The sequence below is a fragment of the Calidris pugnax genome, unplaced genomic scaffold (genome assembly GCF_001431845.1).
Source record: "Calidris pugnax isolate Ruff unplaced genomic scaffold, ASM143184v1 scaffold8, whole genome shotgun sequence".
Classification (NCBI taxonomy): domain Eukaryota; kingdom Metazoa; phylum Chordata; class Aves; order Charadriiformes; family Scolopacidae; genus Calidris; species Calidris pugnax.
In genome coordinates, this window is record NW_015090830.1 from 1178794 (window position 1) to 1203693 (window position 24900).

Below are 24900 nucleotides of genomic sequence, written 5' to 3' on the forward strand. Positions count from 1 at the left end.
GAAATAAATCTGATGTGTAAACTGCTTGATCAAATAAGAGTTGAAATCTGTTAATCTGTTTCTAGAATAAAAACATGTTTCTGTTCTTCCTGTGGAAACACTTTATGGCACGCGGAACAACACTTTTGTATTAGAAGATGAATCTTCTTGTATTTAGATTGTGTTTCTTTGTTTTGGAATGTTGACGTTGTCATTGATAAGACTTACTTTGCTTTGCAGAAATATTCTTTGCTGCCTTACTTGATTTTAGTATTAAAACAGTTCCTCCTTCAGAGGGATTTGAATGAAGTTTTTACTGGTGGAATTAGCTCTTACAGCCTAATTTTAATGGCAATTAGTTTCCTGCAGGTAAGTCTGTTCCTTATTTGTTTCTGTGTTCTTTAAAGTATTTTGGTTTCTGTACTTATGCTCTGTTATGGTGCTGTTTCTTTAGTCCACTAGCAATGCACAGCTTTATGGTTATGGCTGTAGGTGTTTGATCATTGGCAGCTCCTTCAGACTACCTCTCAAAGCTCTAGGAACTTCTGTTCACTGTATGAACTGAAACAGTAGCAGGAGCTTTGTGAACAGCTAATTAAAGTTACAAAAGCAAGCAGTCAAGTTGCTTTTTAATTATATGTTGATTAGGTTTTGACATACGTAAAACTGGCAGATATTGTAGGTAACTTAATGAAATAGTTAATGAGTTATAACTTCTTCCAATATGTTTTTATGACAGTAAGCTTTGTATGAGTATGATGAGGTACAATGTTAGGCACCTCTCAGCAGCTGTGACGGTGGAAAAAACCTACATATCCTGCTGCTGTCAATGATTAATTGAAATATTGCTATAGATATATATATGGGGGTATTGATAGAAGAACTGTATTCCAATTGGGGTAAATAGATTCCCTTCAACTTCTGAAAAGATTAAGACCGATGGGTTTTCTGTGAAAAATCAGGTATTACTCCATTACTAAGCTGTAATGTAGTATGCAGTACTTCTTTATTGCCTTTGGTTTAGTAAAAAGAATTTACTAATCTTCAAATAGCTGGAAGAGGAGGGAAGAAAGAATTTGGCTTCCAGATACTGCTGAAGTGCTGCCCCCTCTTGGTTGTGTGAAAGTGGTTTAAGTACATGAAGAATTAATGACTCAATTCAGACTTGTGTAAAGAGATTATACTCAGCTGTTTAAACGAAAGCTTTTTGTTCCACTTTGTTATGGTCTGAAAAGAAATAATTTTTAATAATTAACAACTGTTCTGTGTCACAGCTGCATCCAAGAATTGATGCCAGAAGAGCTGATGAAAACCTTGGAATGCTTCTGATAGAATTTTTTGAACTCTATGGAAGGAATTTTAACTACTTGAAGACTGGTATTAGAATAAAAAATGGAGGTGCCTATATTGCCAAAGAAGAAATCATGAAAGTCATGACTAATGGATACAGACCATCCATGCTATGTATTGAAGATCCTCTCCTGCCTGGTAAGATCGTACGCTTCTTGCAATATTCCAGAGCTCTGCTCTACTTGTGCTCTCACAGCTTATCTTAGTCCCTAAAGTCCATTCAATGAGTTGGGAAGATACACTGAGAAGAGACTTTGGTGTCAAGGTACAGTTGTGGAGATGTGCTAAGGGAAAAGGGACCCGAAGTGTCCCAAGATTCCTAGCCTGAGTAAATTGAATTGCACACAAACAGCATGGATATAGACTGCATTGGAGATTTAGGACTGTTGACTCCTGAGACTGTTGACTGTTGAGATTCTATACCAGTGCTGAGGGGGCAGCGAAAGAAAGAGGTCCAGGAGATTGTGGAAGGGACTTTGTTAGTAGGAGCAGCTCTCCATTTTTCATTATGAGAGAATAAGAATAGAAGGTGTGTCTTTTTCTCACCACATTCTGTGGTGCTATACTTCAGATCAATTATACCATATGGGAAGGAAATGCACCAGATGAGGTACCTGTCCTGTAAGGCGGTGCACTAGAGACTGCACAGAAACATGGGTGTATATCCATGAATGTGTAGCAAGGGAGCAGCTGTATTATGGTGTCGGTGTGAAGAGTCTGGTTTGCATAACGGGCTTCTGTGCTGCACAGGGACCTTTGGAGAATGCCATTCTAGTTACATGTACTTTTGAAAGTAACTAACTGAAATACTTCTTTTTCTTTAAGATTTGGTTTTGATTCAGTAACCTTCAAAGTAATCAAGATTAATTTTGGCTGAGCTCTGGAAAAATCTTCCAGCTTTATAGTACTCAGTTTGGATTCTATTTAGACTGTCACAAGTAGCTGAAATTCCAAAGCAGCTTCTTAACTAAGTCAATTTTCAGTTAATTTGAACATAATCATTAATATTTCTAGAACGTAATTGGCACTCAAACTCCAGTCACGTCTTGTGGGTAGACTGCTTATGTAGAGCACTTCTAAAGCAAATACCATGGATCAGGAGCTGAAGTCTGGCACCTTTCTAAACACTTAGTATGCTGAATGTTCATCGTTCTCTAGAAGATATTGCAAGCTAAGATACTCATTTGTCTGACCACATCTCTGATACATTTGGAGCTCTGAGTTTGTGTCCGTCATGACTTGTGCTTGGCCAGACATAGTTGTGATTTTGCAGAGCTTTCATAGTGGTGTTGAGATTTACTTCAGTAGATGTGTACTTACTTGCGTAATGACCCATTTGGGTAGCAGCATGAGCCACATTTCTTTAGAGTCAATAACCTCTACTGTGCTCCAGTTCTGTTCCTTCCTATTTGTTGAGGACTGAAAAAGAAGAAATTGTGTATGCTGCACAATGTTTTAATCACTGCTGATGGTCACTCTTTGAATTTTTTTTTCTTCTCTAACATGACTTTTCAGAGAAGAAAAAAAAAATTGCAAAATCTTGCAGAAGCAAAGAACTATAATTTAGAAGGAAGATATCTAGTTATATGCTCTCAAAGAGTTGATAAGAACTACATTTTAGATGAGATTCTATGGGCTGAGATAATGTAACTGTTACAGGAGAGAAAGTATTTTAGCACGTGAAGTGAAAGCTGACAATAATTTGAAGTTATCTGACCACTATGTCCCATCGGAATATTTTCTCACAGCAACCACAGAGCTTCTGAACTTGCCTGACTGAACTAGGCGGAAAATTATGTAGAACGTATAGGATGGCTTTTTGAATTGGATCTCACAAATACAGTCTCCTTAGATCTAGACTCAATCAGATATTCCTACAGTATCTAAAATAACCTGTCAAGTGTATGTAGATAACGTCTAGAAGTCTGTTAATTAGTTTAGTTGCATTACTGCTTGTGTCCCAGTACAAAAAGCTTTTTAAGGGTTCAGGTCCTTGTCCAGTTGATAAGTCCTCTCTGCTTGATTAGTTTGTGGTCAGATCCACTCGGTGTCTAAGTCCATGAGGGTCAGTATGGAGGAGATGGGAACAAGTATTTTGGTAAAGAGTGGGTGCGTATGTTTTTTGACTTAAATTAGCATAAGCTGCTCTAGAGTTTTTTTCCCTCAAACCAGTTTATGCAATATATGCACAAATTTTTGATTTTTTTTTTGCAATCCTTTTTTAGCCCGATCACAGCTTTTTCTAAAGTTCTCATTAAGCCTTGGAAGAAGACTTCAAAAGATGACTTCTTAATCCAGATATCAGACAAAAAAATACAGGGATGAAAAAAATCCTTTCAATTTTTTTAATATTATCCAAGTAGCGTAAGGTAAGGTATCCAAGTAAGCCTATGAGTCTCTGCACTATGTCAGCCTTAGGATGTTGAAAGGTACAACTCATAAGAATAGCTTTAGATAGTCTTCTAGAAGACAGGATTAAATTCAATGGGATTAGTTCCCTTAAATTGGAGGAACTGTTTTTTCTTCAGTATGAAATGGTGATGTCTGGCTATCAGAAAGATAGGATACATCAGTTTTACCTGCTCAGTACCTTCTGTTAGTTCATAGATTTGGAAGTAACAGGCATCAACAACAACCTGTTGTCTTGCTGGGTTTCCTCTGAGATTCTCAAAGACCTATTATTGGGCACTAGAGGATTATAATTTGTGATTTGAGAGCCAAGATTCCAACAGAGATGTCAGGAGTCTACACTTGAACTGGGAAGTGGGTTAAAATCTAGATTTGAGATGTCAGACTAATCTAGCTGGTGATGCATTTTTAAAGTGGTAGCTTATACTTGCTCTGCATACATAGACTAAGGTTCTTCGTCTTGAGCTAGTGTCCTAGGACAGAGTAATAAGATGAAAATCTTTCCCTTAGCATCATCCAAAGAAGGGAGATTTCTATAAACATCTTGTAGCTGCCACCATTTCAGTTTCTCAAAGCAGTTTTCCTTTCTTTGATGCGTAAAAAGTTAAAATATTCATTTAGGAGAACTGCTAAGCCAGACACTCAGAAGTCTGTTCATAGGAACATGTTGGAGCAGGGATACATGATACCATCCTAGAAGAGGTTTGTGTGGAGTTGGTCTGACAGTATCCTGTCTTGGAAGACATGTCTCTGGTTGCAAGGAATTGCTATGGGAACTAACAAAAGTTCTAAACGTTAAATTTAGTGTGTTTTCTCTGAAAAGAGATTCTTTAACGTGCAGGACTAATTATGCTTCATGTTGCTTGCTTCTGCATCTTGACATGTCACAAATCACAAATTAGATGTGAGATTGGCAACAACTATTGGGATTATCTATTCTAGCCTTAGTGGCTGCCCAAAGTTATTCATTGCAGTTTTTCAGTATCTGAAGTTTGTCATTAGAACCTGCAAATGTGTGTGTATATAAAATATATGCATTTGTAAAAATACACAAATATGTTGAAGATAGCATCTGAAAAAACTCCTTTAATACTGAATGTTGCAAAAAGATACTTACTAGATAATAGTTTAACATAAATGGATCTGCTTCAGTCCTAGCTCATGGTCTTACCTTTACCTTTCCAGGCCACATTCTTAAAACTGCTTTAGGTAATGGAAGGCCACCTGATGGAGTGGTAATACTGATAGAGAATGATGGAAATCTTAGAAGGGCTCCTTTAGGGGTGAAGGCTTTGTAAGAAAGAATGAGAATTGAATTATACATGAAATCACACACCATTGTTATCTATTAATGTACATCTGAGGATTGAAGTCTGTATGATTTTCTTAAAGAGAGAGCATTTAGGTTTCATGCTTTAACTGATCAGTCCATAGATTGTGACAAAAGAAGGATGTTCAGGTATGTAAGACATGATCTACTAGTGACAGCGATCTCTCAGAAGAAAATTTATTCAGGACAGCAAGTGCAAATATGTGATCTTCTGGCTTCTTTTATATGTCGCTTTCTGGATTGAGTAGGGCCACTTCTATATAGACTTGACTCGTACAGTTCACAATAGCTTGCATAGTAGCTTTGGCTTCCATACCTGCTTTTCAGCTGCAGTGCAAGTCAAAAGCTCTGCAGAGTCTATAGTTGAATAAGACTGTTTATTCAGACATTTTTATGAACTAATTACAGGTGCAGAATGAGGCAATCCAGGAACCTAGACATGCTATGGCATGAGCTATCCTGCCTCTGTTCTCAAATCTGCTTCAATCAAGACTCATACACAACTTCGTTGGTGGTTTAAACTAAACTGCCTGAGTTTGCCGTAAGTGGATTAGGGAAGGCTTATGATTTCTTTTGCTGGCACAACAGTGGAGGTGGCAACATCTTACAAAAAAAATGACCAACACTTTGTAGCAGCAGTGTCTTCATTTTAGTGAAACGCCATGCAAGATGCATGGCAAATGTAGCTGTTTTAGCACCAGATTAGATTAAACTAATACAATTTGATTGTTTATTCTTAATTCCTGTTACGTGAATTTATAGAATTATAGAATCATTTAGGTTGGAAAAAAACTAAAGATCATCAAGTCCCACCATAGATGAACTGTAATTTAGTGGTAGCTTCAATTGTGTTTAGCCACTTGTATGTATTCCATTTCTGTATTGCTTCTCAATTTAATTTTCATTTGCAATTATGTTTAGCATATCATTATGTGGAAGGTGGTATTGTTGCAGGACACAACGTGTCCTGTACTGAATTAATTTTTTTTTCTAGTAGAATTAACATTTTCATGATCTGATTTCTTGACCACTAAAGTATCTTGGTCTTTATTTAGCTGTCTTTGGACTAAGTCCTTCATGAAGTTCTCTGCTACTTTGTAGTGCAGCTCTGAACTTGATTACAATATGTTTCTTCCTACATTCTCTGTTCTAGGCCCACATTGGCCTCTGCTTCTACCTCAGGATAGAGTCCAATTGCAAATATGCCATTTAGGCTTTTGTAATTTTGAGCGTAGTAGCTTCTGGATACTGCAATGCTGCATTCAGAACAAGATACGCAGTTACTTCAGTAAACTTGAAGTATTTCTTGATCAGCTTTTATTTGACCATATAAATTACTGAAGAAATTCTGTGTTCCCAAAATGCTCTTATGTTGCCAGTCTGTTTTCATTGATTATGCTTTCCTGGTAAAGAGCATTATGATTGGAGAATCTTGGAGGACTAAAATGTGTTGTCAAGTGGTAAAGCCAAGGCTGTTTTCTTTTTTTCCCTGGATCGCAAACCTCAGCATGTTTGTCTACAGTGACTTGCTGGACTAAATATTCCAGTGAGTGAAGGGTTCCTCTAAAGTAAAATTCAGCCTTGTTGGATTCCGTCCTCCAGAGGATAGATTTGATCCTATACTTGTCAATTTTCAAAGCAGATTTTTCATTAAAACCTTTTCATGGCCCCTGATCTGATTTTCAAGCTTAACATAAGCATGTTTGATGGATCATCCCTTTCCAGTGTTTTCACAGCATTTCAAGCATCATTCTGAAGGAGGGAACCTTTTACTGTAAGCAGCTTTCTACCCACTCAAAATCTAGTCTGTATTTTAAACATGCAATTTGAAGGAACTTTTCCTTGTGTTTTATAAATTGAGTGATGACAATGAACCTTTGGTGTCTGGTGCCAAACATATCTACAAAAAAAAATCCCAAATGTTTCTTCGTGTTAGTACTAGCAAGACCTTCCTAGGTGTCAAATGGGAGATGTATGTTGTCATTGATATACAGAAACATTAATATTTTAACTTCTGCGGTTCCACACGCTGGATTTGGAAGGAGTTCTGCTATAAGTGTCACTCATGTTTAAAGAGGGGCAGCCAAGAAGTACCACTAAGTTGATCAAAAAACAATGCTGTACAAGAGTTTGGAATCCTCTATGACAGATTTTGACAAAGTGATTTATCCTGTGGAGATAAATAATATGTATGAGCTGGTTTATTAATCTGTAATTTTGATAAGGTTAAGTAGGGATTGATGTAAGTATACCTGGCCCTATGAAGATAATGTGGTTGCACAAGTGGAATTTTAAGCTGAATTTGGCCTGCAGAAACTCTACTGGTAAGTGAGACGTGATGCTTTAAGCTTGGTCGGTTTCCTCTCAAGAGACAGCTATAAGAGCTTTAAGCTTACCTCTGTTCTGTTTCTTTCAGGCACTGGTACATTGGTTTTTTAAAAGTGGTGAATTGAATGCATAATATTGTGTCATTCCTAAGGTTAGCTGCTTTTATTGAGATAGGTGCACTTGGTTGTTCCTGATATGAGTAGGATGGGCTAATCAGTTCTAACAGAGTTAAGCTGTATTGTTAAGGCTTCTGAGCTTTAAGTATGAATAATTATCTGGTTACTGATATTCAAAAAATATGATTTGATGACTGTCACATTATTTCAGGAAACGACGTTGGCAGAAGTTCTTACGGTGCCATGCAAGTGAAACAAGTTTTTGATTATGCCTACATTGTTCTTAGCCATGCAGTATCACCACTTGCAAGATCATATCCAAATAGAGATTCTGAGAGGTAATTAGTCCACTTTTTGAATATCCATTTGTCTGTGTAATCAATTAGGAATGTTTTGGTCTAAATCAATAAAAGGAATATTGTTATTTATTGTTTAACTGTGGCTGTATTGAAATTTGCCCAGAAATTTAGGCTGCCCAGCGCTGTTGAGAGTGCAATACCTCAGTGTGTAGCATTGAAATGAAGACAGCATGACAAAACTCAGGATGAGTCCAATGTGAGATTCTCTTAGTGTGGGAGGGAGCCAGAAGATAATTGGTCTTTTCTCAAACATTCTGCGTAAAATATTTCCAAGGGAGGTCTGCTGGTTTAATGTTTGGTGTGATGTATGACTGTACGATGGTAGAAAGAAACGTGTGATCAAATTGCTTATTAAGACACAAAACTAGACAAGGCTAGAAATGTCCCTAGTTCTTTCATACATTGCTTCCGTAAGCTGATTTAAAAGGCTTGATATGTAATTAAGCTATTAAAAGAATCAGTTCAGTTTGGCCGTAATGTCAGAACTGTCTTTAAAAGTAGCTTACTTCTAAATGTGCCATTTTAATGCAGTTCTTATTGTCTTTCATAGAAGCACTTTACAGCTAGTATTTTTTCAGCTCTCACTTTTGCAAGTTTTCTTTTTTTTGAAAGGGGGAGGAGAAAGAAAATGAAGTCTTGTCAGCCATGTTGTATTTCTATTCATGTATCTTCTCTAGCATCTTTTATGCTAACCCTCAGTACAAATTGGGGCTAGATCAGAGGATTTATGTTCCCTGAGACTTTTCTAGAATCCCAATGGTCTTGACTTCCCCAGCTATTGGCAGGGAGGGATGGCCGTAACAAGTCTTACAACCCATCTAGATACAATTCCAAACTCTAGTCAAGGTGTTAACTTCTAGCATTAATGTCACTGCAAGGTGAGATAGTTCTCCTATACCACAAAGTGGATGCAATCTTTCACTTGTGGATTTAAAACTGACAGTATTTTAACAGTGCCCATGAATTTCTAGGTTTTCTGTGGTTTTAAATTCATAAAGGTTGAGACTGCCTGTGATGGCGATACAGGAAGAGTGATACAGTGTTACACACTGACATGAGACTGCTGTTTCAACATAAGTTAAAGGTGTATCTGTTAAATGTGTACTGGCTGACAATTCTTGTTGCTGAATAAAACTTCATTCTTACATAAGTATAGATAGAACACTCAGGGATTCCTGAAATTTTGCTTGTGTCTTGGGTCCTGGCCTTCATTAACTTCTCTATGGTTCTCCAAAGGATATAATAATTCTCTAATAAGGTATTTATTACAGACATTAAAAGGTATATCTGTAAATGCATTTAATGGAAGCCTCAGATGTCATCAGTGTGTGCACTTGACATGTACATTTCTTAGTGTATTTGGGAAAAATGTTTGGATTTTGTTGCAACTTCAAACCTGGGGAGAAGTGCAAGCAGCAGTGTTCAAGTGTCATACATCTGACCTGTCTTTCTGATGGTTCTGGGCTCTCTGTGCCAGTGTTGTCTGAGTCTCAGAACTTGTCATGCCAGTGGCTTGCCGTTCTGTCAGAGAGACTGGTGTTGCAAGAGGAACAGCATTCAACAAAGCCCTGTATGCAAGTAGTTCCCCCGCACCTGTCTTGTCAATGCCAAAGGCCCTGTAGGTGGATGATGAGTTGTTTGGTAACAAGTTTGTTGCAGAATCTCGACACCAGTCCATGTTCAGTGTCAGATTTTAGCTGAATTCTTGGTGTTCCAGGTGTATTTCAGATGCTTCTTCCACCTGTTAGGCAGGGTGGTCCAGGCTCTGTATAAAGACTGTTCAGTGGCCTGACCTGAAGCTTTAGCCATCCAGAAGCCCTTTGTCTTGATCCAATTTTTCCCCTTTTCTAGGCTTGTTAGTGGTAGGTTAAACTGTAAATGGTGGGCTCACTTTAAGAGCAGTGACTATCTATAGGACTTCCTACTAGATGGATTAACAGAGAATAAAAGAAGAGCACTTGAAAGGGTAGGAATTTGCAGGAGGCTGAATTCGCCAGGTTGACCTGAGTTTATTTAGTTTTGTCATAATTGGGGCTAATGTTCCTCTAAGCAGAACTGTTTTGAATTTGCATCAGCTCATTCCAGGGAGAATTTCTGTGTACAAAGTCCTATTTTTGTAGATGACAATCTCAGTAGATTTCAAATCTTTCTGGGTGATCATTGTTACTGCTCTTTTTCAGGGCTTGAGTCCCACTCAAAGGAGCATAAGTCCAAGTCAATTTAAGGCTTTCTAGCTAGCTGCTGCTTCTGATACTCCCAGAGTGAAAGGGAGTCAGATTTTGGTCCTTCAGCATAGGCTTTTTTCTTCTCCGTGTTCTTCAGTAACAAGTTGCACAGAATTATAAGGGGTAGGTTCAAAGCACTTTTAGTGCCATCTTCATTCAAGCTTCCAAATATGACACTTGGAGTGTAGTGGGAGTTGAAAGCTGACTTCTGTCTGAATGGAAACAGTTATCAGCTGAATCCTGAAGGTAATTCTTACAGCCAGAGAAATTACCTTAACACTGTTTTGTCCTCAGTCTATCTCACCCATCCTCTTTCAAGAATGGCTCAGGAGAAGTTGATAGACAGTTCAGTAGATTTGTTAGAGCAAACGGATTCCCATCATCTTGGAAGGAGGAAGGTTTTTCCTAGTAGGAAAATGAGGATCCATTTTGAATCTGTGCAACTTGTATGCAAGATCAAGTTTGATGTTGAGAATTCAACCAAGGTGATTGAAAATCTTGATTGATTTCTAACCATTTGGGGTCACGGGGATATGAGACTACCTGTAAAGTTATGAACAGGGTAGCTCCTGCTTAAGACTCAGTGTCAATATGTGCTTTGAACAGCTTTAATATGGTGTTTGGCCATAGCCTTTCTCTGGAGAAGTGTGTGTCGTCTTAAGTGAGATAACTAGAGAAGTCTTTAAGAAGTGATATTTTCATAGAATCATTTAGGTTGGAAAAGATCTTTAAGATCATTGAATCCAGTTATTAATCTAGTACTTCCAAGTCCACCACTAAACCATGTCCCTCAGCGCTACATCTATACCTCTTTTAAATACCTTCAGGGATGGAGGTGTCTAAACCACTTGCCTGGGCAACCTGTTCCAATGCTTGACAACCTTTTTGGTGAAGAAATTTTTCCTAATATCCAATCTAAACCTCCCCTTGTGCAACTTGAGGCTATTTCCTATTGCTTGTTACCTGGCAGAAGAGACTGACTCCCACCTCTCTGCAACCTCTTTCCAGGTAGTTGTAGAGAGCCATAAGGTATCTCCTTAGCCTCCTTTTCTCCAGACTAAACAATCCCAGCTCTCTCAGACACTTTCTCCTAGGACCTGTACTCTGGACTGTTCATCAGCTTCTTTGCTTTTCTTTGGACACAAAGTTTCAAGTTAGTGACCATTTTCGTAGTTTTAATCTGTTTCTTGATTAAACCACAGGAAACCTTAGCAGATATTTGACAACAAGCTCTTGCTCATTGATTCATGTTGTTTGAAGTAGTGGACTGTTCATTAGTACCCTGTCCATGTTCTCTATATTAAGGTGCAATTTCACTTTATACTATCTATCTGTGGGCTGTCAGCTGCCCTTTTTCTTCCTTCTCAATGTGTATGTCCATGACTCTTGCCTTGGATCAGATCTAGCAATCCTGTGGTCAGAAGGTCAGAGAAACTCTCTGGTCTGACTGAACAAATACATCAACACTTAGATCATGTCAAGAAATTGATGCAGCTTGTGGCTGTGGGATGAGCAGATCAGAAGCAAGAGAAGCAGCAGGAGTTCATGTTTAGGATGGAGAGAGTAGTATTGTACCATTTGACAGCAATCAGTTGTGCTGATCTGGATGTGACAAAGATGCATTCTTAATGTTATCCTTAAGTTTAATATGTATGTCTGTAGGTCAGCATGTTGGCTTACATGTTGGCCTGTCGCATGGTTCAGGTACAAATATGTACTCAGACTGCATCTCTGAACAGCAGTGTAGCCACATTTGGGAGGCAGACAAGGTCATATGAAATGAGGAATGGAAAACTAGTTCTACTGTGATATGCCTTTCCAGTATAGCTAAGACTTCTGAAATCTTCAGTTCCTAGAGTTGCAGATTGGTAACAGGTTCCTCTTTTGTGGTGCCAGACATGTGGGGCAGGTGGATGAGGGAAAGGGACTGTCATGTCAACAGGCTGGAGTTCAGAGTTTGAGGAAGCCTTGGCAGGGTTTTGCTGCTGGAGTTATCATTTACAGGTGATATGCTACAAAAACAATTGTCTGGGCCATATATTAAGTGATTTTTCCATATCTGTGCTTGAAAGCTGTTTGGTTTCTTCCTAATATATAGTTCAATTGATCTAGCTGCTGACAGGTGCATATGTTAGGTTTGGGTTGCCCCTGGTTGGTCAAGATAATCCTGGGAGCTTTGGGAGCTGTCAAAGGGAGTGTTAAATTTGCCTGCCAAATCTGGTGACATAGAAAGAAATGTGCTGTCTGAAACGGTCCTTCCTTTGCTTCACATCTTGAATGGTTGGTGGCTGTCACTAGAATGCATGCTGTCTTTTAAGATATATCAGCAATATCAGCTTTTCCTGCAACAGAATATTTCTCTGGATAAAGGTTTTAGATTCTTTTTTTTTTTTAAATCCTCATGCTCAAGCAGATCCTTCTTAAGTGCTCCTTAGTCTGCTTTTAGATTGTATTGCCCTTTTAATACCAGCAGGATATTTTAAGGCCTACTGAACAGTTATTTTGTCTGTACTTTCACAGACTGTATTTTTTCCTACTCTGGTACTCATTTGTTCATGTAAGCTTGGCTGAAGCTTTAGATATTTGAGTTTACTGAATCTTGTCATCATTCTGAGCATTTTAAGAGTCATTCTAAGATTTATTTGCACCATACTAGTGCTGTAATGACAGCTGGAAAGTGTCCCTGTGAACTGAGGGCTTGCAGTGTGCAAAAAGAGGAGCTTCTAAAGTCTTATCATAAAGTAGACTAGGTATGTAAGTAGCTTATTCCTGGTTTTACTGTATGATAATATTAAAAGAAAAACCATAGAGGGGCATCTTTCATAGGACAGCTGTCTAAATTTATTAAGCAGTTAACTCTTTTTTCTACGTCTTGCAAACAAGCATCTTTGAAGAATTGTGGGAGTGTCTCATATCTGGAGAAATTCTGGCTTCAGCCAAAAAAAGAAGCCCAAAAGCGTGAACTTAATAGGTTTTTTGTTCCTAAGCGTTTTCGGTGTTGAAAACAGATGTAAGCACATTTTATACATGTTTATTTTAAAAAAATTCTTCTCTGACGCCGTGGATGTGCTTGAGTCCCATACATGGGAAATGGTGTTCGAGAGCAGTGTCTAGTTTGATCATACTTGCTTTCTCTCTTTTTGCTACTGTATTAAGTGTATAGCAGTATAGCCTTAATCACCTTTCAGTTTCTGATGTCTCATAATGAATGATTTTTATTTTGGTGTATGAGCAATGTAGCATGGATCTGCCTTTTGACTCCTGACCTGATAAATTAGTGAATTTCTTTTTTTTTTTTTCTTTCCTACCTTTCTAGCAAAAATGGGAGTTTGGGGCTTTAACCTCTGTTTTCTGTGAAAGAAGCTAGTGAGAGAAGAGGTTCCTATGTTCTGTATGCGCAACTCTGCCATAATTGTTGGTGTAGGAGGAGTTTCATCCTTTACATCTCTTCTATAGCAGGCATTTCTGGTCTATCTATCATCCAGGCTGATAAAAATGCCATCTTACATTATTACCATTTCATATTATCTTATACCTACCATTTTCCTTCTGGGTATGAAGACATGACTATTGATTTGCTTCTGAGGAAAGTACTCCAAGACTTGACAAAACTCATCCATAAGAGCTTGTGTTATTCAGTCCATGCTCATTTTCTGGTTCTAAGACCACAGCTGGTAGTAGTTGTGAAATGTATAGGTCATCCTGGAGTGAAAACTCAACTCTTTCTGAAGGTATTCTCAGGTGAAACTTTTTAGCTGCAAGATTTCTGTCGCTGTCCTGGTGGTGAAGAGGTCCAGCATGTGTATGTTTGAGTCCCATACTGACATTGCATTGATCTGCAACTTCAGGGTCACAGTTCATTCTCTGAAGTATTGGTCATCCCTTTCTTTATTCTGTCTCCTCTGGTTTAACTTTTTTTGAGACTGAGAAAACACAACTGCATAGAGTGTTTAAATGCTGTTATGTCATGGGAGTGTACATTGACAAAGCACTATCCTCTGTTTTATTTGTTCCTTTCTTAATGTGCTCTACTTAGCTATTGAGCTGTGGATTCCAAAGAATTACCTATTATAACCTTAGTTATGCCTTTAGTTGCTGAGTGGTGGCAATCATGCCTTTAATTCTGCATGTAAAATTCAATAGTTTATTTTCTGACATGCATCATTTTATCTGCATTACATAAATAGAATGGTGGATGACATTCATTCTGTGCGTGAGGCTCTTCTGCAGCTATTGGTCTTGTAACTTAGATGATATTATTTGGTTCAGTGTTTGCTTAAATCGCTGGACTGCCTTTTTCAGTACTAACACACTGACATGTTTTTAAAGTTGGAAGACTAAACATGGAACGTGGTATTTGGTCTTGCATGATATAGTAATACCTAAGCCAGTAGGAGAATTATTGCTCCTATTAAAAATGTTACTAACAAAATGACCTAATAAAGGTCGTTTAAATGCATTTAGGCTATGCATGTCCTCCCCTCCCATTATACACCTAATCCAAAAGAAAATTCCAGTACAGGTGCAATGTATGCTGTGGAATACAAAATAATCTTTATTGTAACCATTGAAGATTTCTCAAAACTAAAATAACATTATCTTCTCCAAGATGGTAACTTTTCACAGCCTATTTTTATACAATAATCTATCCTTCATGTATCTTGAGTGCGGAGTTCATAGTGTTTCAGCCACTAGTCCCTGATAAAAGGAAAGCTTAGAAGTTTAGCTTTCAAACAAGGACACAACTCCTGCTCAAGAAGAAATGCAAATAGCTGAATTTTGGTAAGGTATATTGGAAGAATATTACTTGTACTTGCTGATAGCTGGTCACTGTTCAGCAGGACCAGGTAGGCTTTTTCTCTGAAGCAGCTACTATTATGTATTTTCTTAAATTCTAACTTTGGTTTTGGAGCCAGTCTGTTTCTTGTTTCCACTACCTCATGATCCATGGTACTTCCTTTATAGTTGTGGGAATCTTACACTTTTAAGTTGTATTGTAGATCTGTAAGGAAGGACTAGTGAAGGTCTCTGTCTTCATTGTGAAGGTCAGCTAGGGGGCCTGATGATATTAATGTCTTCAGTGCATCCCATAACTCTTCTAATCCAGATTCTGGGGCAAAAATATCTTCTGTATGGAGAAATGTAAGAAACTGTAAATTGCTTTTATTAAATATGTTGACATCTGCATGTACATTCTTGATAATTAAGATGCACTCCATTTAGAAATGTAGATTAAAAATCTTACATATAAGCCAGTGTTTGCATATTAGTATGATAGAAGATACTAGTTTAAAAATTATGATGCTTTAGTGAATTAAATGGTGTGCTAAGGAAATGAATGTTGAAAAGGATTCTTTGGGTGGGGATATCTTGAACTGACTTTCAGCATAATTTGGTTGTTGAAATGCTTGCAAGTATGTAATCAACAGTCTTTGTTTAATACTTAATTGAATATTTATTTTTTTTTTTTAGCACATTAGGTAGAATCATCAAAGTGACACAAGAAGTGATTGACTACAGGGCCTGGATTAAAAAGAAGTGGGGGAGCAAAATTAATTTATCACCTGAACTTGGTAGGTATAGCAGAAATCCTTGAAACCAACTTAGATCAAATTCAAGAAAAAAAAAATCAAAATACTGGTGCCTTGAAATAAATCACCTTCAGATATGCAGGAAAAAATAAAAGGAGTTTGTAACTTTCTAACTTAAGACTAGTTTTTTTTTTCCTGAGTGTATTCTTCAATTAACTTGTTAAACTGCAGCTCTTCCTAGACTTCAAGGCCCATGTGTTTGTATTCTGTGTTCTTAAATGATACTTATGTTTTCTGTTAACAGATAATAGGTTGAAAATAAGAGACCAGATAGCTCCGTGTAATGGAGAACAACAACAGAACAGAGACTCTGAACCATCTTACAACCAGCGTTTGACTTTGTCATTGACTAGTACACAGCAGTTATCCTCTGGCTCTTCTGCTTCATCTGTATCATCACTCTCCGGCAGTGACATTGTAAGCTTTTTCTTTTAATGGGTTAAAGTAATAAGAAGCAGAGTTTATGATACTCTTCATAGCCTCAACTGATACAGCAGCAGCTAATGTGATAGTATCCTGAAGCTGCTATAGCAAATTAATAACCTCCTCTGCTCAGAAAAATTACTGAAATTAAATATTTTTTTTCATTAAGTTAAATGGGTCTTAATTCTATCCTGAATCTTCAGTACTCTTTGTGATAGTAGTTAGATGTAATAAAATATAGAACCCAAAGTAGAAGAATATAAATACGTCTTCATGAATCTTCCCATCAAGCAAAATCTGCCATTGTCAAATTCTGGTCCTTTTTCCCCACACCCCAAATTGAACATGAACATCACATTGTGCTGTCAAGGTGAATAATATTATTTACGATTTTCAGCCCAGCAGTCAGCTCACATTTTAATGGTAATGAGGCTCTCATGTGCAAAGTCTTGCTGTCAGCTTCCTTGTTTGAAACTGCAAATAGAAAGTAATTGCTGGGCTTTGTAACTTCCTGGAAGCTAAAGACTATAGTCTTTTTAGGTATGTTCTCAGACTCTTAAGATTGTGTAAGGTGGCTTTGTTTTGATATGGCGTTAAATCAACATGGAATTGGGCAGTGCAGATTATGAAGCACAAAATTGCATTGCATGGCATGAGGTGCTTGTTATAAATCTACTGTAGCGTTCCGCGCTGGTTAGAGGAATGAAGTGGAACAAGATGTAGTATCCAGTTAACTACAATAGTGAATAACTGGATGATGCCGAGAGAGGTCCAAGTACCTGTTTCTTGAATGCTTTCAAAAACTAGTCAGATATGGAATTAAAAGTTGGGAATTGTATTCAATAAAAATTTAATAACTTTTGAGGGACAGATGCGTGCATTATATGTTCTGGTTACTCTCTGTAATTTCTTTACTGAATTTTCTGTGTTGAATTGTTTTTTTCACTGCATCTCAAGTAAATATGGTAAATGCTTTAGTTGCACCATCTGGCTAATGGAAAAAGAACAGCATGATGCTTTCCAGTGATACTACTAGCCACGCTCCTGGTTTGAGTATGTCAGTGAGAAAGATACTGCTGTAATGTTTTATGAGGAAAAGCAAATATTTGCTTAATATTATGCACTCTCAAAGTAATGGGTGATGAGTGGTTATGACCTCCCCTTAGTCCCTTTTTGCCTGATGTTGAAGATGAAACTTCCTTGCTTGATGCTAGAGAAATAAATGAAAAGTAAAAAGGAAGCTCTCAACAAGAACGACCTGCAATCAGTTTTGGCATCCACACAGTAAGTGGGAATGCTGCCATTTTTAACAAAATGCCCTATTGCCTGTGTGCTTGTAACAGACCATAGTTTAAGACTTGCCAGCATATCTTAATTTGCAATGGAATGGAAGGTTTCTGACAAATAACTGATGAGTTCATCCTACTCACACTTGAACATGTGAGGGTGATCAAGTTCTGGTTAAGCAGTCCTGAGCTGCAGCTGGTTCAGGAGGAGAAGGCTATTCTGCCAGAGTCAAAGAGGCTGTCGTGGCATGGTCTGGCATAATACTGTGCCCAGGTTCTAGCAAAGGAACATGTAGCATGTGTGACAACTGGTATTTGTGCCAAAACTAATGCTGCACTGCAAATAGGTATGAACTTTGATACCAGCTTCAGAACGAGGGAACATGAATATGGTGCATCTCATCACTGTAGAGTTAGTGGTAGCTCTGATCTTGTAGAATGATTGTTCTTCAGGAAAGATTCCGTATTCATTTAAAGTTAGATCTTTTGAACTTTTCTGATACTGGAAACTGAAAGCAAGATACAGGTTATGAAGAAAATGCAGAAGACAGGGGGATCCTAGATTGACAGTTTGCTGGTCTCTTCCCAAGAATTCTAGTTTTATTAGCAAAATATTCATTCCTGTGATGCTCCTGTTGACCTTAAGCTCAAGATCTGCATCAAGACACTGTTTCTGGAGATGTATTTTGCATGACTGCAGAATATCAACTGAAGTGTGTTAACTACAAGATCCTAGCTGTCAAATTAGAGGGACTTGATAGTGTATTTACTTTCCAATTTACTGCTAAAGTTTCACTGATAATAGCGATCAGCGGCACCTTGACCTTTCTGAGATCTGCCTACCAATATGATAGAAGTCACCTTACGTAAGTTGAGGAAGAAATAGGCTTGGCAACTTGTGACTTGACTTGGTCATATTGCCCCTCTCTGAACTTCAGCTTCTACTGAAGGTCAAATATTCCAGCTGTCCACTCTAGCACAGAGGTAGCTGGATTTTGACATCATCACATCACTGTACACTGGCCATAAGTCTGGAGGCCTTGCGTGTATTTGTCAGTATGTCCTGAAAGCAATATTGGCAAGATATATTAAGTACACAAGCATTATCAGAGCAGTGCACTATTGCTCATAAGGATCCTGGAGTTTTTATTAAACTCTGTAGTTTAATAGCTGGTTGTAACAGGTAGTTAAGTTTAGTTGGTTGTAATATAGCGTGCTGTATGGTTTTTAGAGATTTGCTTCCTTAAAGTTCGGCAGCATTACAGATTTTTGACTTGCATTCCATAAACATGGCTCAGCAGCTGAATAGACAAGGCTCCTGGTGTCTTGGAGTTACAGGCACTTCAGAGGTAGCAAGGGTTATAGATTTGTTCCAGCAGCAGGAGAACAGGTGTCAGAATAGAACAATAAAAAGGAGCAGGTTTTTCTGGAGACTGCATAAATCAGAGCTAACATTTAGAAGTCAGCCTCTCAACTTGGGTACATACTCAGAAAAATGGAAGTGTAGGGATAAAAGAGCTTAAAGTTACTACTCTGAGTTCTTTGCATTCCTGCCACTGCTTTCCTTCCTTCAGAGAGCATACTGATGGTAACCTTTTGAAAATGAGTACTCGTGTACCACTGAGGAGGGAGAGAACTGCCTCCTTCAAGGATAGTGTTCTCTTTCCCCATGTATTTCAGATGTATATACTTATCCTCAGTACACTGCCTCAAATTCAGGAGGATGATTGTGTTCATCTCTGCAGATCCATGACTAGCTTGCAGGGCAACACACTTCTGGGCCACATTCTACACAGCACAAAAATAAGAATTGGATCTAATGAGACTGTCATAATTTGTGCCAAAAGTATCCTTTTATGGATTGTCCCAAGGCAGCAAAAGCAATTTACAAATGCCTTATGCTAGTGCTGTCTGGCTGATGAAATTCTAGTTGTGCTGTCTTTTGTAAGTGTCCTAGGAAACTTCAAAATCTTAGTCATAAAAGAAAGCTGTCTCAAGGACCAGTAATTTTCAAATCAAAGACTGTGTAAAAGAGTAACCTGTCTTCTGGTATCACTATTAGTGAGATACCAGTTCAATTTATGGGTTTGTCTTACTATACATGTCAATACAGAGCTCTGACTCTCACTGGCTGCACATTATTGAGTATTAAAATTCCTGCCCTATTACCTCAGCTCTGTGAAGAATATAAATATTAGTGATCAGGAGCAAACTGAGGAACACATGGAAATAAACCTCTGGATACAAGGAATCTGATCATCAGAATGTACTCGGCTGTGCACATGTTTTTTATGGATTCTGTTAATGATCAAACTGATCTGTGTAGTAATTGAAGTATTCTGCTGTGCAGGTATTTAAAATACCATTTGCTGCCCTGACAAAGAGGCAGTATGTATTCTTCACTTACTCGTGCAAACAGGTAAGTTGCAAAATACTACGCATTCCCACGTGATCCAACAAGTGTTGAAATGAATAATGGAAGATGCTTTGTAAATATCTTTGCTATAAAGGACAGTGCTAAGTGTGTGAGTTTTTACTCTTTAGGAGCAAGACTCAGACTGTTCCACAAGAGAAAATAAGCCTCTGGAATAAGGAAATTGCAGTTTAACCTTCCTACTGAGTTAAGTGATTGTTAGGAGAATCTGAAACCAGATGAAACTATGCTTGCCCCCATCTCTCTACTTGTTCTGGCTAGTTGCAGGTGTCAGTCTGAGAACCTAAGCAGTGACCAAATTCCTCTTGAAAATGCCTTTTTTTCCTGGATGTTTTTTCATTCTGGACCTGCACTCTGTAACTGGTGACCTAGATTTCTTGTTGCTTAGGCATTGTGGAAAGCTGCTTTTTATTAGCTCAGGAAGTCCTAGAGTAGTGTTGGAGAATATCTGCTGCCTGATCAACAGTCCCTACCAAGTGAAAAATAAACCTAGGTATGTTTTTGCAGTCTCATTTTGGTCTGGTATAATTCCTGGTGCTAAGTATGCTCTGCAGTTTTGTGGCTGTTTTGCCAAATAAAGCGTAGCATTTTATGTGACAGTGATAACCTGCATATCAGTAACAAAAGTAATGGCTCAATAGGAAAACTTTAAAGCTCTTTTCTGTTACCTAATGGATATATAATCTCATATCCAGTCCAGCACACAAGCTCAAAGTTGTCTCTTAGAAGTTTGGATCTAAGACATTTCATATATCTTATCTCAGTGTTTCTGATCATAATGTTCTTTGGGTTTGTATGACAAGATTATTTTGTGAAGAGTTGTCTAGACCATGCAGTCATGTCAAGGTAGTTGGACTTTCAGTGAACCAGGTACCTGTGTAGTCTAGTTTGGGGAAGAACACAACCCTTGCCTCTATTTAACTTTTTAGCATTTACGGTAAGTTCTTTCAGACTCTTCTTGACATTTTAGCCATAGCCATTGCTGTTCAGGGTTTTAACAACCTTTCATCAGAATACCTATGCTTGATCTGCCAATGTTCTTCCCCCATCAGGTAGGGGATATGCCGAGGAGTACCTTAAGTGTTTAATAAAACGTGTCTTTTAACTGTCTGCAGGTATTAAGTATTCATTACTTTGATCAGATGCATACATTGTGAGAGTAGATATAAATATGACTGATAAGACTAATACTCATTATTGCCATCATTCTGCTGAACGCATACAAGATCCACACTGACTTTGGAACTGCTACTGACTTGGCAGTAATCGTGCCTTAGGGCTTGAACTCAACATACTTAATGAAGTTATCACCATCTCCCCTTCCTTCCTATTAGTCAAAGACTGTGAATTTCAGATTAATAGCAGGAACTGTTGTACTTGCCTATTCACAGCAGAGGACATGATTCATCTTGTCTTGGTAAATGTTGCTTTCTTTTAAAGCAATAAAATTTGCAGGTGTAAGGCATGTGCTTATCTGCAGTAGAGATACTTCTGAAGTAGGACGCTTCAGAATAGTTACTGTAACAGCTCTTGTAGGACCTGTTAAACCCGTCTTAATGACTGTGATTAATTTGTAGAGTTCCAATTGAAAGTGTGTGTATAGGAGAGGGTGCAGAAGAGGGTGGCCCAACAAAATTCTTAGTCTGAGAGCAAGCACTGCACAGATTTTCTCCCTTCTTCCTACATGGCTGAATATTCTCATGTCCTAACCAAAGTAACAGTTCAACTATGTGTATGGACGGTTGATCATCTTCTTGCAGAAGACTGCAGATTCTTTCTTACTCTTTTCCTCTTCCTGAAAAAGTAGAGACAGGCACTCTAAAAAGTATGCCTTTTAATCTTTAGTCTTTAAAGAAAAATATAAGTGCTGACTTGCAATCAACTTGTCTCCAAAGAAAGCAGTGGGCAACCCTGAGCGTGCAGACACAGACAACCTGATGTTACCAGGGAAAAGCATTTGATTGACATTTGATTTGGGACATTTAAGAGTTGAAGCTCCATATCCTTTAAAACTCTTTTCTCCTATTCTTGCTGTGCAAATTACTGACAGTTTCTGTGGACCAGAGGGGAACATTTTTACAGTGCTGCTTTTGCCTAGTTTTCTCTTTCACCGTATAGTGTCACATTTGTTTCTGGATTTTTTAACCCTCGTCTCTGACCAATGTCCTGTTTTATACTGTCTTATGCTCTCCTTCAGTTCTTCTTTCTCAGTTGCGTAAGCAGTCTTTTATCTATATCCACTTGAAGAAGAAATTTCTGCAAAGCTGCAGGAGGCACAATTTTGAACACAATTATAAAGTAATTTTATTTAATAACAAGTTACTCTAAGCAGCAAAGCATAGAGAAGGAATGTATAAGTCAGCAAGTAAAAGTGGATTTTGCCGTTGTGATGTCAGTGAAGTAAGGAGAAGCAGAAAATTTTGTAAAAGTCAAATTCGGACTACTTTCTGATGCCAAATGCTAGTCATGTTCTTGCTATATCTTAACTTTCCCTCCCCTGAAAAAAAAAAAAAGATATCTAAGCCTTTTTTAGGATCAAAGGAAACCAAAATTCAATATTTATATGCCAGTATGGTATGTATTCAGCTTGCATAACTAGTCCTATAATTCAGTGCTTAACTTAAAAAAAAAAGCTAACTTGAGATATTACTGTACTCTTAACAATACAGTCCAATTGAAAGCCTATGAAATGAAACTATTAGAGATAACAAAGGAAATTTGAAATGACACATTTCTGGGACCTTTTTTTATTGAAGATAGCTTATCTGAAATGCAGTGAGTATTGATAAAACATGGAATAAGCCTATAGCTAGGCACGCAGGATATAATGAGGTTAAAGGAGTGTACTGTGCTTGTGTTTAATCTTGGTAGATACTAATTAGATTACACTTTAGTTTTCTTTCTGTAAAACAAACACTAGTGCTTTTGGAGGATACATATTTTTCAGTTTGCTTGTGTATTCTATATATCTTCTTCCACTTTTCCCCTCCTGCAAGCACAATGACCAAGACATTTTCCTTTTGTAATGCAGCTGACCTAAAGGCAGAAAAATCAACCAATTGCATCTTATTCAAGACTGTTTTGTATTGTTTATAGGCTGGCACATAGAGATGTTGCAACCATATTGATGCAAATTCTCTACCCCGTGACCTCCCACAGAAGTAGAAATGTTGTTCATCTCAATTCTATTTTATTTACACCATAGTTTAAGTTATGGTTCCACCTACCAAAAAGGGAAATGGCACAAGCTGATGTGGAAGAAAGGAGATAGAGGGGTGTAATCCACGAAATCACCTTGGAAGCGTGTTGCTTTATCAAGCAGAGTTAAGTATGCTGAGGCTAAAACCATTCAAGCAAGAGCATGCCTAGAAGTTCTGGCACATTGCCCCAAATTACAAAATATCAGAAGTTTTCCAGTGTTGCTTTATGTTCTGAGGAGTGTGGCTGTACGGTTTTACTAAGCCGATCCAGTAGTTGGGTGTTATTGCTAGGGATGTTTCTGTTTACTAGCTACTCCTGTTTTTCTGTACTGGTGTTCAGCTGATCCTGTGGTGAGCTGATTCAGAAGATGAAGATAGTAAACAGTGGATTACTGTTTCTGTGGTTTGCCTCTGTGAATTGGCTCATAATAATGCCAAATCCTAATGCAGGTGTAATGAAGAAGGACAGAATGGGAAAAGAGGCAAAAGGAGTAAGACTGGCAGCAGTTACCTGTTAAATAACTTTAATTGTAAGAAAGGAGCACAGGAAAAAAGTCTGTATGGTTTAAAATGTTAAATATAAACACCAATTTTCTCACTGTTTTCAGTTCTTTGCTTTCAGAGATCGACCACAATTTTTACTGAAGAGGTCATTGTTTTCTCACAGCTTCCAGCTCCTGAATGTTGTGGGAAAGAGGAAAAAGTAAAAAGTTCAATTAGCGGGAGAAGATTGGAGAATAGAAACAGTAAGAACCTTATTGCCAAGACCTCTGTAGTTAATTCTTGGCAGGTAGGGGGAGTGTAAGAACCCAAATCTGTCACGTTAGCAGGAATCTTGCATTCTGTCGTTTAAGTTTTGATTTCTGAATACTGATTTCTAAGATAGTTAAACTCTTCTACCACTGGGCCAAAACTTAAATGGACTGGGATCATGAATTAATCTTCTTAGGCCACTCCAGCTTTTTAAAAAAAATATTGTCTTGGAAACTGAAAGCTCTAAAATGATAGCTATTGTCAGTCAGCTGAAACTTCTCAACTCACTACATCATGAAGCAAAGAAGGTGTTGCCAGTTTTTCATGCATTTAGAATCATGGAAAGGAAGTTGTGAGTATAGTTGAGTACTCATTAAATTATTGGAAACTCAACTATTGTCTTGATGGATAAATGCACCAGTACAGTTTACCTTGTATCTTAAGCCTGGAGTTATTAATGGAATTGAAATAAGCTCTTACAGCCAGATGTAGTTAATAAGGAGCTTCTGGCAAGTAAATATTCTCTTGCTGATGAAGTTGTGGGACTTATTATAATGGGAGGTGCATTTTGCAGAGCAGTAAAGGATCTTTTGTTCTCTTCTGATGTTAGAAACAGAAGTTTGGATTGTAAGATTGCTTCAGATCTTCATTTTTCATATGACTGCAGTATTTCACTGTTTCTGACTGGACAAAGTCAGGGGATCCCATTTCTAAAGCAAAATTTGGAGTTAGATGAGAGTCCATCAGTAATACTTGAGTTTCTAGGTCTCTTCCATACTTTCCAACATTAAGACAAATTAAAAAGTCTTCAGTAATCAAGGCTATGAATAGTAGAATTTGTCCGTTTAGGTACTAAGTTCTTATGCAGGAAGTTGAAACTGGTTTAAAGAGTATGAGTATGTTTTAAAATAGAAACTTCCCAGACTGCATCTGGCAGTCTCTTTTTGTTTCCAAAAGCATCTCTTTAGAAAACATTTTCCTTGCAGGATGAGGGACTCTGGCATTCATAGTAGTAGTATTCAAGGTATCAGGAACTTACCTTGACTCTTGGTGCAGTCATTGTAGCTTTATCTCTAAATTATTGCTGAAATCAATTGAGGGACCTTACCCCTTTATT

The 24900-nt window shown here is 37.9% G+C and overlaps 1 protein-coding gene across 6 annotated transcripts in view; it reads left to right on the forward strand.

Annotated features, from left to right (window-relative positions):
* Nucleotides 1–24900, forward strand: part of PAPD7 (PAP associated domain containing 7) — a 61733-nt gene that overhangs the window by 20253 nt on the left and 16580 nt on the right. For all 6 annotated transcript variants that reach the window (XM_014941023.1, XM_014941024.1, XM_014941025.1 and 3 more), the window contains exons 6-10: nucleotides 220–348; nucleotides 1254–1467; nucleotides 7724–7850; nucleotides 15569–15669; nucleotides 15932–16104. In XM_014941023.1, the coding sequence (XP_014796509.1) occupies nucleotides 220–348; nucleotides 1254–1467; nucleotides 7724–7850; nucleotides 15569–15669; nucleotides 15932–16104 (744 nt within the window). The remainder of the gene's footprint in view (nucleotides 1–219; nucleotides 349–1253; nucleotides 1468–7723; nucleotides 7851–15568; nucleotides 15670–15931; nucleotides 16105–24900) is intronic.